At 40.5% G+C, this 18171-nt stretch overlaps 1 protein-coding gene across 1 annotated transcript in view; it reads right to left on the bottom strand.

The window, feature by feature from the left end:
* Positions 1-7832, bottom strand: part of LOC101352927 (POM121-like protein 2) — a 50547-nt gene extending 42715 nt beyond the window's left edge. The window contains 4 exon segments of the mRNA XM_023741385.1: positions 5123-5180; positions 6334-6574; positions 6577-6946; positions 6948-7832. Of these exon segments, the coding sequence (XP_023597153.1) occupies positions 5123-5180; positions 6334-6574; positions 6577-6946; positions 6948-7832 (1554 nt within the window).
* Between the last annotated feature and the right edge of the window lie 10339 nt (positions 7833-18171).

Raw genomic sequence — 18171 nt, 5'->3', positions numbered from 1 at the left:
GAATATTGAATATACCATGGACTGCCAGAGGAACGAACACATCTGTCTTGGAAGAAGTATAACTACAGTGCTCCTTAGAAGTGAGGATGGCAAGATTTTGTCTTACGCACTTTGGACAGGTTATCAGGAGGGACCAGTCCCTGGAGAAGAATATCATGCTTGGTAAAGTGGAGGGTCAGCGAAAAAGAGGAAGACCCTCAATGAGGTGGATTGACACTGTGGCTGCAACAATGGGCTCAAACACAGCAACAACTGTGAGAATGATACAGGACCAGGTAGTGTTTCATTCTGTTATATATTGGGTTGCTATGAGTTGGAACCAATTCAACGGCAGCTAACAACAACAACAGTGATAAATTGGACTATATTAAAGCTAAAGCTTCCATTGATCAAGAGACATCATTAAAAAATGAAAAAGTAACCACAGAGTGGGAGAAAATATTCAGAATACATATATCTGGTGACACAGATAGAATTGTGTCCCCCCAAAATATGTGTATCAATTTGGCTAGGCCATGATTCCTAGTACTGTGTGATTGTTCACGATTTTGTCATCTGATGTGATTTTCCTGTATGTTGTAAATCCCACCTCTACGATGTTAATGAGGTTGGGATAGGCGCCAGTTATGTTAATGAGGCAGGACTCAATCTACAAGACTGGATTGTGTCTTGAGCCAATCTCTTTTAAGATATAAAAGAAAGAATCAAGCAGAGAGACAGGGGGGCCTCCTACCATGAAGAAAGCAGCACAGGGAGCAGAGGGAGTCCTTTGGACCAAAGGTTCCTGCACGGAGAAGCTCCTAGTCCAGGGGAAGATTGATGAGAATGAACTTTCTCCAGAGCCGACAGAGACAGAAACCCTTGTCCTGGAGCTGACACCCTAAATTTGGTCTTTTAGTCTACTAGACTGTGAGAAAATAAATTTCTCTTTGTTAAACCCATCCACTTGTGGTATTTCTGTTATAGCAGCACTAGATAACTAAGACATTTGGCAAAGAACCTACATTCAGAATATGTTTGCAAATCAGTAAGAAGGAAAAGACAACCCTGTAGAAAAATAAAACACTGCATAAAATAGGGCATACACATGGCGATAAACATATGCTCAACTTTATTAGTCACCAGAGAAATGCAAACCAAAACCACAATGATATCCATCAAAATAACTGAACTGAAAAAGTCGGAAAATATCAAGCATTGACAAGAATGTGGAGAAAAAAGAACTCTTATACATTGCTGGAGGGTGTGCAAAATACTACCTCTTTGGCTAACCCTTTGGTAATATCTAACTAAATAAACATATGCAAACCCTATGACCCTGCAATTTCACTTCTAGTTATATTATTCACAGAAATGTGTTCATATATTCTCCAAAAGACATATCATAGAATGTTCAAAGTAGCACATTTACAATAACCTAAAACTGGAAAAATCCCAAATGTTGAGCTCAAGAAGCCAAGCACAAAAGTATACAAGCTGTATGAATCTATTTGCATAAATTTAAATGACAAGAAAAATTACTCTTAGTTGTCAGCATAGTGGTTATATTTGGGAGCAGGAAGAAACAATTAGAAGGGAGCAGCACAGGGGGGTATCTAGGTTATCTTAGTTTTCTAGTGCTGCTGTAACAAAAAATACCACAAGGGGGTGACTTTAAAGAATAGGTATTTATTTTCTCACAGTTGTGGAAACTGGAAGCTTAAATCAGTGCATTGGCTTTAGGTGAGAGTCCTTTCTTATTGGTAACACTGAGAGTCTTTTTTTTTTTTTTTTTTTTGCATTTCTTGGCATTCCTTGGAGTCCTGTTTTACTTCTTCCATGTCTGTATATCTCTGCGTCTATTCTGCTCTGTTTGAAAGATACCACTCAGAAGTGATTAGGTTTAGGACCCACCATGACCTCATTAATATAACAAAATAAGACCCTTTCCAAACAGGGTCATATTTACAGGTACCGGAGTTAGAACATCAACATAACTTTTTGGGGAACACAATGCAGTCAATAGCAGTAATATTTTATTCCTTGGGTGCTGGTCACATGAATGCATTCAGTGTGGGAAAATTCAGGGAGGTACACCCTGATGTTAGGTGTACTTCTCTGTATGTATATATTATACTTCAATAAGAAGTTACAAAGAAATGAAGAACTTCTGATCATCCATTAATAGGGTGAAATGTAAGTTTCCAAGCGGGAGAAGATGCTAAAAATACAAAGGATTCATGACGAGGGGGGAAAAAAGCACAACTTCTATTAATCAATAAGAAAAAAACAGACAATCCCCGAGAAAATGTGCAAAAGAAGATGAGCTTCCCAGGCAAAAGGAAAAAACAAGATATTTTATTGGTCAAGGACATTTCATTTCATTTCATTTGCTCCTCGAAGGAGGGGGCACGAGGGCCAACCCTGGGAGGGGACATGTGGGCCAACAATTTGGAGAGAAATGTGGTAACATACAACAAGAGTCTAAAGGTGCTCCTTCGTATTTACCCAATGATCCCACTTATAAGGAAATAGTCACAAATGTAGATGTAAAGATTTATACAGAGATGTTCCTTTCAGTATTATTAAGTGAAAATATTTGGAAAAATGCATGTAATGGTTTAGGTTGTGTGTCAATTTGGCTGAGCCATAATTCTCAGTGGTTTGGCAGTTATGATGTTATTTGGCAGCTACATAACGATGTAATCACCTCCATAATGAGATCTGATGTAGTATAATCACCTCCATGATGAGATGTGCTATGAGCAGCACATCAGTTGAAAGGGAGTTTCCTTGGGGGTGTGGCCTGCATCCAATGTATGTGGACTTTCTGGCAAGGCTCCTGGGCTTTTGCTTGCTCTGGATCCTGCATCTGGCCTCCAGTTCTTGGGACTTGGGCTAGCAGCTTATCTGCTAGTTTTGGGATTCACTGGTCTCTGCAGCCTGTGAGCCAAAGGCTTGCTGTCTTACTTGCCAATCATGGGTTTGTCAGTCCCCGCAGCTATGTGAGTCAGGAGAAGCCTCCAGCCTGACCCACGGACTTGGGACTTTCCAGTCTCTACAACCATGTGAGTCATTTCCTTGATATAAATCTCTGTCTCTCTGTGTGCGTGTGTGTGTGTGTATATATATATATATATATATATACACACACATACATACACCCTTCACTTGTTTTGCTTGTCTAGAGAACCCAGCCAAAGACAAGGCAAAACTCCAAAATGTAGGAATATACAAGTAAAATGTGATCTTCAATTTAATGTAGCAAATGTTTGAGAGCTTAATTTGTTTACTATTGTGGGCACAGAACAAATGTGAAGCTTATGGTCCATAAGTGCCCTCCATTCAGAGGGAATAGATACAACTTTTAAAATTATATTTGTTGCTGTAGGAAAATGTGCATAAGTATAATGTTAAATAAAAATAACATATTAAGATATATATGTACATACATATATACATATATAAAATATCCCCTTTGTAAACTATAATTATTTTTTATTTCAATAGCTCTTTTCTGAGTACCTTCTATTGAGAGAACACTGCCCATCCACTCCCAGCCCAGCACTTTTTTCATTTTCACTCATGTTGACACAACAGGACATGACACACAAGTGTCACAGGTAGAGATGGGCTGACCAGATAAACCAGTGTGGTAAACAGACTCTTACTATGGTCCCCATGATCCCTGCCTACTAGTATTCATGCCCTTGCATGATCTCCTCCCCTCTAGTGTGCGAAGAACTTGTGATTTGCTTCTAATGAATAGAATATGGCAAAAGCAAGAAGATGTATGTGATTACGTGATTAAGTTACATAGCATCCATCTTTCTGGAGTCTCTTTGTCTCTCTCTCTCCCTCCCTTCTTTGCTGGCTTTGAAGAAACAAGGTGACACTTGTGAGCTGCCTTTATTGGGAGGCCCACATGGCAAAGAACTATGGGTGGCTTCCACCATAGTCAGCAAGAAACTGAAGATCTCAGTCCTACAGCAACAAGGAACTGAATTCTACTAACAACCTAGGTGTGTTTGGAAAGTATTTCCTTCCCTAGTCAAGCCTCAGATGAGACTATAGCCCCAACCTATACTTTGATTGCAGCTTTGTGAGATCCTAGCCTGAGAATCTAGCTAAGTTGTGCTCCAACTCTTGACTCACAGAAACTGAGGCAATGTGTGTTGTTTTAAGCTGCTATGTTTGTGATAACTTGTAATGCAGCAATAGAAAACTAACACAACCAGGCTACATGAGATGTGGCACTTACCTCTGTAGGTCGTAATCTGACTTGCAGGTCCAGAAATGAAGATTTTTTTTTTTTACGGAAGATGATGAGGCTCTTAGAGAAGTCGATAAGGCTGTGAGGGACAACTCATAATAAAACAAACCATGAAACGCTCTTTTGATACATACTTTTAAGCGTTAATAGGGGCTATACTTCTCCGTTGAAATAACTAACTGGATCCATTGCACTCCCCTATGTTCAAGTTTTAAGGTGCCAAAACAATCTAATTAGGAAAGAGAAGGTTGCTTGTTAAGCCTACTATTGGAGCCATGAAGGAGAAGAATCTTAAGGAAGAACTCATCCAAACTTTAACGGAAATGGCAATGTGTTCCTGCCCCACAACACTGTATGTATCACTAGTGACTAATACTGCTCTTCCCAGACTCAGACCTGCTTCTTCTCCAGCACAGTACTGGACAAAGCCTGATAGAGCTTGCTACTGGAGCTCCTGTTTGTTTTAATGGTGTTGATGGTTTTGGTGGTGGTTTTATGTTTGTTTTAGTTTGATTTGGTTGGCTCCATGTGGACCATCTCCTTCAGAGAAATACGTTCTTTTTCTGGCACAGGGCAGATAAGTTATGGTCTTCATTTCAATCAACTGATTATGAGATCAATGTACATTTCCATCTTCTGTATATTTAAATGACCTTTCCCTCAGATATTTGCCTGTTTTTTGTATTGTCAAACTTTTACTTAAAGTGGTACCATATTTGAAATTTGCATTAATTAATTACTACTTTTGGTGCCTAGTTCTGACACATTAAGGCAGAGTTCAAATTTCAAGTTTCAGTCTTAGATAGATGTCCCTCCGTCCTGCTCCCATACTCTTAGCACTTGTCCCTTCTGTTGGAATCATTGATTTACCAATCTCCCTACTATATCATAATCTTCATAGTGGTCCTTCAGCTCTGAATTCCAGTGCCTAGCACAGTATAGTGTATATAGTCACCACTAGCGAAAAAGAGGAAGACCTTCAACTAGATGGATTGACACAGTGGCTGCAACAATGGGCTCAAGCATGGCAACAATTGTGAGGATAGCCCGGGAGTGGGCAGTGCTCTGTTCTGTTGTGCATGGGGTCACTATGGGTTGGAGCTCCCTCGACGGCACCTGATAGCAACAAGACAAATGTTAAACAATCATACAAAGACCAGCAGACAACGCATATACTTTCCCTCATCTTTAAATGGCAATTTTTAGTTATGGGATGCCTTAAAAAGTTGAATTTTTGGCAACCTACATATAGTGAAACAAGCATGGATATTTAGAGTCAGATGGAGCCCTGGTGGTGCAGTGGTTAAGCATTTGGCTGCTAACCAAAAGGTCGGCAGTTCCAATCCACTAGCCGCTCCTTGGAAACTCTATGGGGCAGTTCTACTGTGTTCTATAGGGTCACTATGAGTTGGCATTGACTCGATGGCAATGGGTAGACCTGGGTTAAAACTATAATTTTGGTAATTTGCTGTACATAGTGAGGGAGAAAAGATCATAGACTCTGAATCATTCAGGTTTAACTGCTGAATCTGTCTTGTTTACTAGCTGGGTGGCCTTAGGCAAGTTTCTTAACATTTTTCTGCTTCTATATTGATATGAATTTAACAGTAATTCCTATACCTTAGATTTATTTCAACAATTTCTTTTTATTCAATCAACCGATTTAAGATAGCTGATTTTTCCAATTAGTTCTCCTGTAAGGTATCCATAAAATAGGAGATAGATGTACTCTGGGATTTATTCTTGCTTTTTTTTTTTTTTTAACCATCAGGATGGTAGATGTGCTAAGGAATATGTAACAGCCTAGTCGTAGACCTACCATTGGTTACAGAGCATCAGTAGGCTTAGGGACTTGCTGTTCCCATCTTTCTTCCTTTGTTCTCAGGCCCAAAAGGCTTCCTGTCCTCTCTGGGAAAGGAGTGAGTGTGAATGGGTGATTTTATGATGTCCAAATAAATAGGGTTGCTATGAGTTGGAATCGACTCGAGGGCAGTGGGTTGGGTTTTAAATTAAAAGAAAAAGTAGTTGGCATAGTGGGTGTGGCAGGAGTAATGGCTGGAGGGTTTGAGGGCATAGCAGACCTGTCAGCCTGAGAGGTCAGAGGTGGCCTGGAGGTGTTAGTGATTTGCGATGTGGAAGAACTAGCGGTCAGCAGGATGAAAGTAGCTGTGAGCGTTGAGTCTGAAGAGGTGCCTGGAAGATACTCTGACTGTGAGGACACAATTGGGGCAAGCATGCTGGGTGTCTTCACAGGCAAATGAGCCACATTGGTTGCCTCTCTGGTAGATTGTGGGAAGGTCAATGGACCTGAAGACTTTTGCATTTCTTTAAGCTTTCCAGCTAAGGATTTGTGTCTTGGGTTGGAGCTGTCCCTGCAGAAGGCATGGTGAGAGACACAGAAGGCTGAATATCAGGTCAAGTCTCAGTAACAGAATCCATGGTGGCCTCAGTCTTATTTTCTCTGGCCTTGTTGCTCCATTGAAGCCTGGCTTTTTTCTCCAAGGCCAGGTCCTCAGTAAGGACTGAACAACCAAGCTGGGGAGGTGAGGTCACAGACAGCAGGTTCGCAGGGCTAGACAGAAGTAGTGAAATATTGTGATTTTGCTGCCCAGAACTGCAAGATGCTCCTGCAGACTCCTTGTCTGATACCAGTGCGGCTGGCAAATGAGACTGATGACTTTTTTCTTTTTTTTTCCACTGGCCACTCTGGCGTCTGGAGTAATGCACTGGGACTCCTTCTCTTCCATGGCTCTGAGAGCTCTCTAGAAGAGCTGTAAGAGCTCCTAATGGCATTTCTTCTAGAGCTGAGGGGCCCACCTGTGTGTGTGCTGCTCAAGATGCTCATGGAGGAACAACTGGGTCTCTCATGCAAGCTGTGATCTGAGCTCCAGGAATGGGGACTTCTCTTCAGAGGTCCAGGTCTGGGCACAAAGGAAGGGAAGACTCCATTTTTCATCAGGGGCCTAAATGCAGATGGTCTGGACTCCGGGCTTGTTGTCTCACTGTCTGGACTCTCAGGGAATATTGATTCTTCCAACCTCATTTTCCCTTTCTTGCACTCTCTGAGGGCCCTCAGCACTGTCTCCTTTGCACACCGATCTGGGAGTTCCTCAGAGGGTGGGGGCCCTGCATAGTTGATTACCTGCTGTGGGGACGGAGAAGGCGACATTCTCTGTTCAGGAGGAGCGATCTTGATCTTGATTGTCACCGAACTCTGCGTTGCCCTAGGGTGGCGAAGAGACCAAATTTTTCTCTTGGAGTAACTTTCCCACCAGTCTGAGGGTAGAGGCCCCATATTGGAATTCTGGAGCCACGTCAAGGGAAAGCGCCTCCAAGCTTCGTTGACCATCCATGCGCTGGGATTGGCTGGACCCCAGTTTGGCGGCCTCCTCGCAGGTCTGTGCCGCTGGGCAGGGTGTGCTCTGTGAGTGTGCTGGGTGCGGTGACCGTGCTGAACCTGTCGAACTTGGTGAAGATGCTGAGCGGGCCCGGGGTTCTTCACAGGTCTCTCAGGCAGGTCTGTGCGCTCCTTGGAGGGGGACGAACGCCAGGACCCCAGCTTGCCCAGGTAACTGCCCATAAGGAGCGATGAAGCAGGGTCAGTAACTTCGAGTAGGGTTTCAGCTCCCGAGGCTTCCAACGTCTGTCTCCGGAGGCTAAACGCGGTGTTTCCGTGACCGTTGGGATCCAGGCACAAGGAAAGCGCGAGGGTCTCGGAGCGCTTGGCACCCTCCAGGCTGCGGTATCGGGGGACACGCGGGCCCTCGATAGCCCGCGCAGGGCGCTCTGCTACTTTGGGGCCGAAGCGGAGCCTCTGCTGTCTCTGCTGCCGGCTGCAGCGCGCAGCGCAAAGAGAGCGTCGGAGAGGAAGCTCACTGCCTCTGGCCCCGGCGTCCTCTGCGACTGTCGGGGACCATGAGGCCGGTGTCCACCGAGTCTTGAAGAGCTGGGATCAGGCTCCGGCTACCTTCGGTCTCGGGGGGATCGACCCAGGGCCCTGAAGAGGATCAGTCCGCTCGCGGTCCCTCGGAGTCCGTATGGGGAGCGCGATCCCAGGCACTGAATGTGTCGTTTGTTTTCTTGACAGCTGCTTCCATGGACGTTGATTGTGGATCCAAGTAAAATTAAATCCTTGACAAGTTCAGTTTTTTCTTTGTTTATCATGATGTTGCATGTAAATAAAAATGTCTTACCTGAGCCTAAAACTGAACTCTCTGTGCATATTAATTTGAAAGATAACTTCATAACATGACAGATAAATTATTCCCTTTAAGAGAATGGATATTTATAATGAGAGTCTTTGTCAGGCAGGAAAGGAAAAATACGCAGATTGCTGTTTTTTAATGGGATTTTCAGAATTATCATAGTGAAATTTAAACTATGTAACTAAATAAACAAATTGAATACTTTGTAGGAAGGGGCCCAATAAAAAACAGAACATTTCCACTTTAAACTGATAGAAATGCCCCAGCAGAGAGGAACGTTGCTTCACAGCCCAGGCACCAAGAGGTTGGCTACCTGACCAAGGTCATTTAGCCAAATGGTGGCAAAATCGGGACAAAAAAAGTTTGCATTCTGGCTTCTAGTTTTGACTGTTGAAAATATTACTATACTACCTCTCTCTTGAGATCAAGGACCTCTCTCTTAGAAGCAGATTTTTATTTTGAGGTGTCTGCTATTATGCCTGCTTTAAAAATGAAAAACAATAATAATAACTAATTTGTCTAATCGTGTCTGTTTTAAATTTGTTTTCCTAAGAAATCGGTTCCTAGATTCCAACATTCTATGTGAAATATGATTTCAAAGAATATGTGCACCTTGCCCTGTTTTTCCTTTGCAGTTTGTTTTTGCATGCCTTTATCTGCCCCATGATTTATCACACAATTTTGCAGTACTTCTCTCCCTCAGTGAGTTATTGCTCCTTTAATGGTAAGAAGGAAAAATGTTAATTCTTGAAACCAAATGTATTTCATGTATTGTATTTTATGGCGTTTAATTTAAAATAATATGGAGTATTCATTACTAACCCACACATGCAGCATCAGTACCCAACATAAGTCTTTAAGGAAATATAATGAAAGTGGAAGTGGTGTAGACGATATAGCGAAGAGCTCACAAATTCACCAATAAAGAGAAAGACCAGGGCTGGATTAAGGCATATGAGGGCCCTAAACACTGATAATCTGTGATGGCCTCTCCTCTGCTGACTCGAGCATTCAACTGGGATACGTGAGTTATATACATATGTGTGTGTGTGTGTCTTAGCTATCCACGATGCAACTCCTTTTTAAAAATGGCTATAATACTGCTGATTGAGTGCAAAATTGGCATATGCCTTTTAGTGGAATGAGATGAACTGGATTATAAAATTTTTAGTGGATGTGAGAGACTAAGATTTTTACTATATACATTTTTTATGAAAAGAATATTCCACATATTCTACAGCAAAGAAAATGAGCCAGTGAACTTAGTTGTTTCAACAATCAATGTAAAATTCTGTTGATCTCCCACGATGAAAAATTGACTTTTACCAATTTTGCTTTAAATGGCTAATACTTCAATTTTGATGCTTGTTTTGTAATAAATGCTATAACAATAAATGAACAAATGAAAAAAAGTCATAGAAGAAAGTTTAATGATCAGAAAACAATATTACAACAAATCATTTTATTTTTACATACATCTTTCGTCTCTGACATGTTATAATTACAAACATTTCTGTTCTTTGCTCTTACAAATTCTTTGGTGATTTCATCACAATTAAGCTGCCAAACAATATCTACTTCCATACATAATAAGGACAGTGAATCAAGTCTTTCCTGAATGATTGTTGTATGTTGAGGGTTGTTTAGTCTCTTCAGGGATGAAAATAAGCTTTCTGCTGTGCATTTTGTGATAATTGAAGTTGGGAATATGCGTAAAGCAATTTTAACATTGGGAAATACACATTTTATTTTATCTTCTATTATAAAATCATACATGCCAATATGAGTAAAATTTGTCTATGCTAAATCTGCAAAGTTAGTTCTCATGTAAGAATGAAATTGTGGCACTTTTCCATAAAGGTTTGTAATTAAATCTTTGTGGTAAGCCTGCACTAATTTCTTAGATGCGTTCATGCATTCTTCATCAGGTACATCCACACTGTTTAAGAAGGAAAATCTATTTGAAAGAACTTCATACACTTTTGTCCTTCTCTTCATGCAAGAGTCAAGTGTGTCAATGATGGTGTAGTATGTGATTAAGGGAAATTGATCTCTGGCACTCAATGATACTTCTGGAGCACTTCTGTCATTTACTTGTTTCCTTCTAATGCTTCTGCAAAGGTGAATTGCTTGATAATCAGTATTTCTCAGTATATTTTGTGTTTTCAAAAATTTCAAAATCTTCTCGTAAATTATGTAAATACCCTGTTAATGACAGAGATCTACGCATGTGTCTTAGGCTGGGTTCTCTAGAGAAGCAAAACCAGTAAAGGGTATAAATATATATAGAGAGATTTATATCAAGGAAACAGCACACGAGATTGTAGAGGTTAGAACGTCCCAAGTCCGTGGATCAGGGTAGAGGCCTCTCCCAATTCACACAGCTGCTGAAGCTGGTAAGCCCAAGATCAGCAGGTAGGAGAGTAGGGCTCCCGCTCACAGGCTGTGAAGGTCGAGGAATTCCAAGGTAGGCAGGCAAGACTACAGGGTTACTCCTGATTCACGTAGCTGCAGGGGCTGGTGAACCCAATATCATCAGGTCAGAGAGCAGGGCTCCTCTCACAGGCTGTGAAAGTCGACAGCTCCCAAGTTTGGCAGACAAGCTGACAGCTCAAGTCCCAAGAAGCGGAGGTGAGACGACAGGAGGTAGCTGCAGGATCCAGAGTGAGCAAAAAGACAGAACTCTGCTTATATTCAGATGCAGACCACATCCTCAAGGAAACTCTGTTTCATCTGATTGGCTACTCACAGCAAATTCAATCATGGGAGTGATCACATATAAACACTGAGAATCACGGATCAGCCAAGTTGACATAATCTTAACCATCACAGTATGTCTTTAAATTTACTTCTGAATCTTGGACAGCTTGACTCGTCCAATGAAAATGCGGCAGTATATTATTCCACACAACCAACATAAATACATGCTCTAGTATTTGCATCTTGTTGGCGAGGTTTTCAGCTTCTCTTTTGGTATCTCCTTTTTGTGTCTGGTCTTCAGCACTATTTGTAAGGCATCTAGAATCTGAGCATAAGATTCCAGGATTGCACTCACTGCTACAGCATGGGCTTCCCAACATGTATTAGAAAGACATGTTAATACTCGATCATTGCCTAAATATGTTTTAAGAACTGTCCATTGGTGAGAAGGGGGGAGGAACCCAAACCGTTTGCAGTCAAGTTAACTCTGACTCCTAGCGACCCTATAGGACAGAGTAGAACTGTCCCACGGGGTTTCCAAGGAGCAGCTGGTGGATTCAAACTGCCAACCTTTTGATTAGCAGCCAGAGGCTTAAAAACTGGACACCAAGGCTCTGGTGAGTAGGGGTGACAAAAATTATGTACAGTAACTGAACAGAAGAAAAAAAAATCAAGTGCTTCCGGACAACAATCTTGTGGAACATCCTACAACATTAAGTGAATACACAGCACATGGTATGGAAATGGCATATTCATTACGTTCTAAAATTTTCGTTGCATGCCTTTATAATGCCCTAAGATATTGGCAGCATTGTCATAGGACTGGCCTGTGCATTTAGAAAAATCAATTTTGCAAAGTTGACATAAATAGTGAAATACTTGATTTGAGGTTTCTTCACTGGTATGACTTCGTAAGCTAGTAAATGTGATACTCCATCTGTTGGAGATACTTATCTTAAAACAATACTTACCTGATCTGTATGAGAAAAATTAGGATTGGAATCTACAGACAAACTGAAATATCGAGCTATACTTATTTCACTGAAAATAGTTGATTGAACTTCATCACTTATCAAGCTTATTAATTCTTCACACGTTGTTTTAGACATATATGATGGATTGTGCTTTCCTGTGTTACCATATTTTTAAGATGGGACCTGCTAAAAATGGATCAAACTGAGCAGCAAGTTCAAGTTAACCTCCAAAATTTCCATTTTGAAGGGACTCAAACACTTCATTTCTTCCTCAAAAAGATAGTCCAAATTCAGCGATTCTTATAATGACAGCAACAACATTGCAAAACAGCTTTCCAATACTGATGTTCTTCATTAATGTGTGTTTCCAGTTCCTGATTTAATGTCTTCGGTTTAAATATGACAACATACAATCTCTGTGAATTGAACTGTTTTTATGTTTACCAGTCGTATTCGAGTTGCACGAATCGCTAAATCCATCCACAGCAAACAGAGATTTAAATGATTTGGGACTGAATAGTGTGCAAACAAAACAATATACTGATGGAGATTGTAGTAGCCACTCTCTGTCATAATTTTCACCGTTAGCTTTGCATTGTAGAAATATATTCTGACTCCAGAACCTTGTTTGTTTACCATCCAGAAGTTTTTGACACGAATTTTCAAAAGGTCTACTGTGATGTACAGAATCACTTGGCCCTTTTTGATCCAATAATTTACATCATTAGAAGAAAAATTATTCCACAAAGGATCTGTATTTCTGTTATTTATGGGGTCTGCCGATATGACAATGTCAGACTGTAAAATAAAATTCACTTCCTATACTATTATTAATATTTTTACTACAGCAAGGAATTGATACAGAATTTAGAACAAATTCTGTTATATTCATTTTGCTATTTTCAGGAACCCTGGTAGATCAGTAGTTAAGCATTTGGCTGCTAACCAAAAGATCAGCAGTTCGAATCCACCAGTCACTCATTGGCAAACTCTATTGGGCAGTTCCATTCTGCCTGTCGCACAGGAGTCGGAATCCATTCCATGGCAACTCTCTTCCGATTCATTACCTTTTCAAAAGGAAGTTCATTTTGTAATTGCCTTTAAGAAAAAAATTGCCGTCAAGTTGATTCCAACTTCTAGCCACCCTATAAGGCAGAGAAGAACTGCCCATAGGGTTTCCAAGGAGTGGCTGGTGGACTCAAACTGCCGAACTTCTGGGTTAGCAACCAAGCTTCATAAAGATTACGGCCTTGGAAACCTTATGGAGCAGTTTTATTCTGTCCTATAGGGTCACTGTGAGAGGTTGTAGGCATATAGATGACTTAGACAATGAAAATGAGTGAGTTTACCAGGGAGTGAGTGTATGTAGAGAAGAGGTTTAAGGACCAATCCGTGAGACATTCTACTATAGAATGGGTGAGGAGAGGGGAAACAAGCAAATGATATTGAGAAGGATGAGCCAGTGAGGTAGAAAGACAGTCAGGACAGCAGTATCTTGGAAGGAAAAAAAAAAAGTTTTAAGACAGTGTGTTTATTGACACTGAGGAGTTGTCTTAGTTTCTTAGTGCTGCTGTAACAGAAATATCACAAGTGGTTTTCTTTAGGGAACAGAAATTCATTTTCTCACAATTTGGGAGGTTGGAAGTCTAAATTCAGGGCGCAGCTCTAGAGGAAGGCTCTCTCTGTCAGCCCTGGGAGAAGATCCTTGCCTCAGTTTCTATAGTCCCAGAGTTTCTGGGTTCCTGGGTGATCCTCACATGTGCTTCTGTCTTCCCCAGTTTGTCATCCCTTGTTTTAGAGCTAATCTGTTCTTTTTACATCTCAAAAGGGATTAAATTTAAGACATACCCTACACTGATATGGCCTAATTAACATAACAAAGAAAACCCAATTCCCAAATGAGATTAAAACCACAGGTATAGGGCTTTGGACTCCAACACATATTTTGGGGAAACACAACTGAATCCATAACAGAAGTCAAGGAAGATACGGTGTTGGAAAAATGAGAAGAGGCCATTGGTGATCTTGACAGGAAGTTTCCATGAACCAGTGGTGTCAAAAAACCAGAATGTAGAGGATTTAAAAACAGCAGGAGAGAAACTGGAGATAGCAAATCTGTATAACTCTTGAGAGGTTTTTTTTTATAAGGCCTTCTGAGAAATAGGGTAGTAGCTAAAGGGAAATGTTGGGTCAAGATAAACCTTTTTAAGACAGGAGACAGCATATTTGAATGTTCATGAGAGTAACACGATAGTCAGGAGAATATTGAGAGGTTTCACACATTCACTCTGAATTTGGCACTGTTCTAGGTCCTGGAGATCCAGAAAAGAAAAAAAAAAAAAATCTGTCTTTATGGACAGAAATTGATGGCTTACAAAAAAAAAAAAAAAGAAAATATACATTGTGTCTGACTGTGATTACTATAAAATAGAAGGATCAGTTTCAGGAGTAAGAAAGGGCAGGGCAAGGGGTGAGGAGACAATCATGTAGAGAAAGTGCTTTATAGTCACACAGAAACAGTGCGCTGGACCCTGAAAAAGGGACAAGGGGAACAAGATGTCAGACGGACAATGGCATCCATACACACACCCCATCCTCAAGGCCATCCCCCCTCCTAACCTCCTTTTCTTCACTAAAATTTCTATCTTAAGGCTTTATGTCACTTGTTCCAAAAAACTACTTTTTCCTTCTCTCCACCGCGAGCCCTTTTGAGGGGGAGCAAAGAGGGTAGGTGTCACTACTGAAGATTAAAGACATATAGTCGACATTTGATCCAGATTCGATGTCAGAGTGGTTATTTTCAAAGTGCAGCTGGGTATAAAGTGAATGCCACAAGGTTTTTGTCTTTTTTCCATCAAAAAGGCGGAATCCTTGCACGGCGCGTACAGGGATCGAACCCGTGTCCAGGCATTATTAGTACCACGCTCTAACCAGCTGAGCTAACCAGCGACGATAAAACAACCTTCTTTTACTTTCAGAAAGTCCTGTTTTTTGACTGCTTCTTCATTCATCCGAAGGAGATTCTCATTTGTATAATCTTAACTATGACTAAATGACACTATTTTTCTCAAGCTTCTCTTCATGCTTTCTATTTCCCCTTTCCACACTCCCGCAAAAAGAAAAAGAAAAGAAACAAAAAAATCTCTACCTCCAGCAGAATGAACTTCGCTCCTCCGTTGCAAAACAAGGCATTCTGGAGCTCTTCATTTTGTTCCGAGAGAAACATTCACTAGAGAAGCCTGCTTCATCCTACCCAGAAGCCTTCGAGAAAGCTACAGAGACCCTCGGGAAGGATCAGGTCCATCAGCGGGTGAGGATTCCTCTCCAAACAGGAAGGAACATCTCGGTAGATCCGCCTAGACTTTTCCTAAATTCTGGGGAGATGCTCTTTCTCTGCGCTCGGTGAAGGCTAAAAAGTAGATTAATTTCCCATTTAGGGCAAAATGTAATAGGCAGAGTATCTCTGTGAAAGCATCTAAAGAGACTTCTATCTCCTGAGCCTTATATAGTCCATGGATTTTTAGACTGTCAGGACATTTATAGAGAATAACATTGGTTGGCTATATTAATGACAGATGATTCATTGCCATATGAATAGTGATCCAGCTCCCAAATCTCATTTGGGTATGATTTCTTGGGCCACACTGGCACAAACTGTGTTCGTTTGCAATAGATATTTGTGTGCAGGAAGTTTATTAGGGAATGCTCATGGGAACAACACCTGTGAGGAGGTGAGGGAAGCAGAATTAGAAGGGGAAAAGTTGGCAGGCAGCAACAAAGGTCTGAGCTGATTCCATGAGGAACTCTGGAAATGGGATGGCCCTTCAGAGTTGAGGCAAGAGAGTCAGACCTTTATAGGCATATACTGAGCAGTCATTACTGTGGGCTGCTTTCAGAGATGGGACATGACCTTGATTGCGGCAGTTCCTTTGAGCTGAGGGTAATTCCTAGAGAAAGCCTCAGCTCTGTGCCACGAGGGGGGCAACACTCCTGGCAGCTGGGGAAATGAATGCCTTGGTCCTGAGAGGAGAAAATCTGGGTGGTACAACCCATCAGACAACACAGAGAACAAGGTTGGAAGCAGGATTAGCAGGCAGCTGCTAACCAGTAGTAGGAAGGTTGTTAAAGTCTACTGCAGTAATTCAGGCAAGAGATGAAGGTAGTTTGGGCCAGACTCGTAGCAGTTCAGGAGTTGAGATTTTTGTGTCATTTTGAAGTAGCACCAACAGAACATCCTGACAGGAAGAAAGGCTGTGATGCATACATGAGAAATGTATTTCGTTGTCCTGCTTCTGATTTTACAGGATATGTGAATCATAAAACAGTATTATATCCAATTTATGATTAATATGCACACGAACCTAAGTACTCAAAAATAATGGAAATGAAATTAGAAATCTACCATTGATCTAATGCTTGAAATGCGTATAGGTAATGAAAATAGAAGAATGTAATCCCTAAAATTACAATCATGCTATGACTATTTCTTTTATATAGAATTTTGAAACTTGAAAGTTATTTACTATATTAAGATAATAATTTTAGGTGAACGTGGTATTAGATGAATTGATTACTGTGCCATTGGCTTGCTTTCATATAAAATGGTAAAGATTAATATGCCTCAATATTATTTTAAATGGCTTCTTTTCCCACAAAGAAGAATAAGTAATCTTTAGTCAGGGCCAGTGATGCAAAGGAAGCTCATCTAACTATGGGTGAAATCAATTTTGAAGACAAAGTGTAAAGCAGAATCTGTTCTACCAGACTGTAGAACTCTGTTGTCCTTCATGAGCTATTTTAAACACAAAGAGAAAAATATTGATGAAATTAAGCTAGTACTATTTTTTATGACCAGAAATATTTATTTTAGAAAATCAATTTCTGCAAATTAAAAGTAGAAATGAATTGTTTTTCTCTAGGATAATTAGCCAGTCAGAGTGAAACACAGACTCTTCGATTCAAAGCCAATCGATGATTTCCGACCTATACGGACCCTCTTCACAAAAATACCCAGGCAATTCAGCACAGAAAGGATAGTCTTTTCAACAAATAGTGCTTGGACAATTGGATATCCACAAGCAAGAAGATGAATTATAGCCCTACCTCAAACCATACACAAACATTAACTCAGAATGGATGGTAGACCTCAATGTAAGAGCTCAAATGATAAAAGTTTTAGGTGAAAATATTGGAGAAAATCTTTGTGACCTTGGCTTAGGCAAAGTTCTTAGATATATAACACCAAAAGCACTATCCATAAAGCAAAAAATTGATAAACTTGACTTCATCAAAATTAAAATCTTTTGCACTTCAAAAGACATCATTAGGAAAATGAAAAGATAAGCCATAGGCTGGGAGAAAATATCTATGAATCATGTATCTGATGAAGGACTTGTATCTAGAATATGTAAAGAATTTTTACAAATCAATAACAATAAGATAAACAACCAAATGTAAAACAGACAAAAGATTTGAATAGACACTTCTCCAAAGAAGATATACAAATGGCTAACAAGCACATGAAAAGATGTTCCGTATCATAGTCATTAGGAAAGTACAAATGGAACCATAATGAGATACCACTTCACAACTACTTGCATGTCTATAGCAGAAAACAAAGACAATAACCCGTGTTGTGGAGGATGTGGAGAAATTGTTACACTGATACACTGCTGGTGAGAGTGTAAAATGACACATCCACTTTAGAAAACAGTTTGACAGTTTTTTAAAAGGTTAATTATAATTTTAACATATTGTTACAGATTGAATTGTTGTGTTGTGTTTGTAACACAAAAATATGTGTTGTAAATCCTAACCGCTATACCTGTGGATGAAATCTCATTTGGGAATAGAGTTTGTTTGTTGAGTTAGTGAGGCCACATCAGTGTAGGGTGCGTCCTAAAGCTACTAACTTGTGAGATAAAAAGAGTAGATTAGACACAGAGACAAGCGAGCATGCACTGGGGGAAGGCAGATGCTACCCGAAGACAAGAGATGAATCTACAAGCCCAGAAACTTGCAAGGTGCTAAAAGTTGCACG

Source organism: Trichechus manatus, unplaced genomic scaffold (assembly GCF_000243295.1).
Source record: "Trichechus manatus latirostris isolate Lorelei unplaced genomic scaffold, TriManLat1.0 scaffold00180, whole genome shotgun sequence".
In the NCBI taxonomy this organism is placed as follows: Eukaryota; Metazoa; Chordata; class Mammalia; order Sirenia; family Trichechidae; genus Trichechus; species Trichechus manatus.
This window is presented reverse-complemented; position numbering and strand designations above follow the sequence as displayed.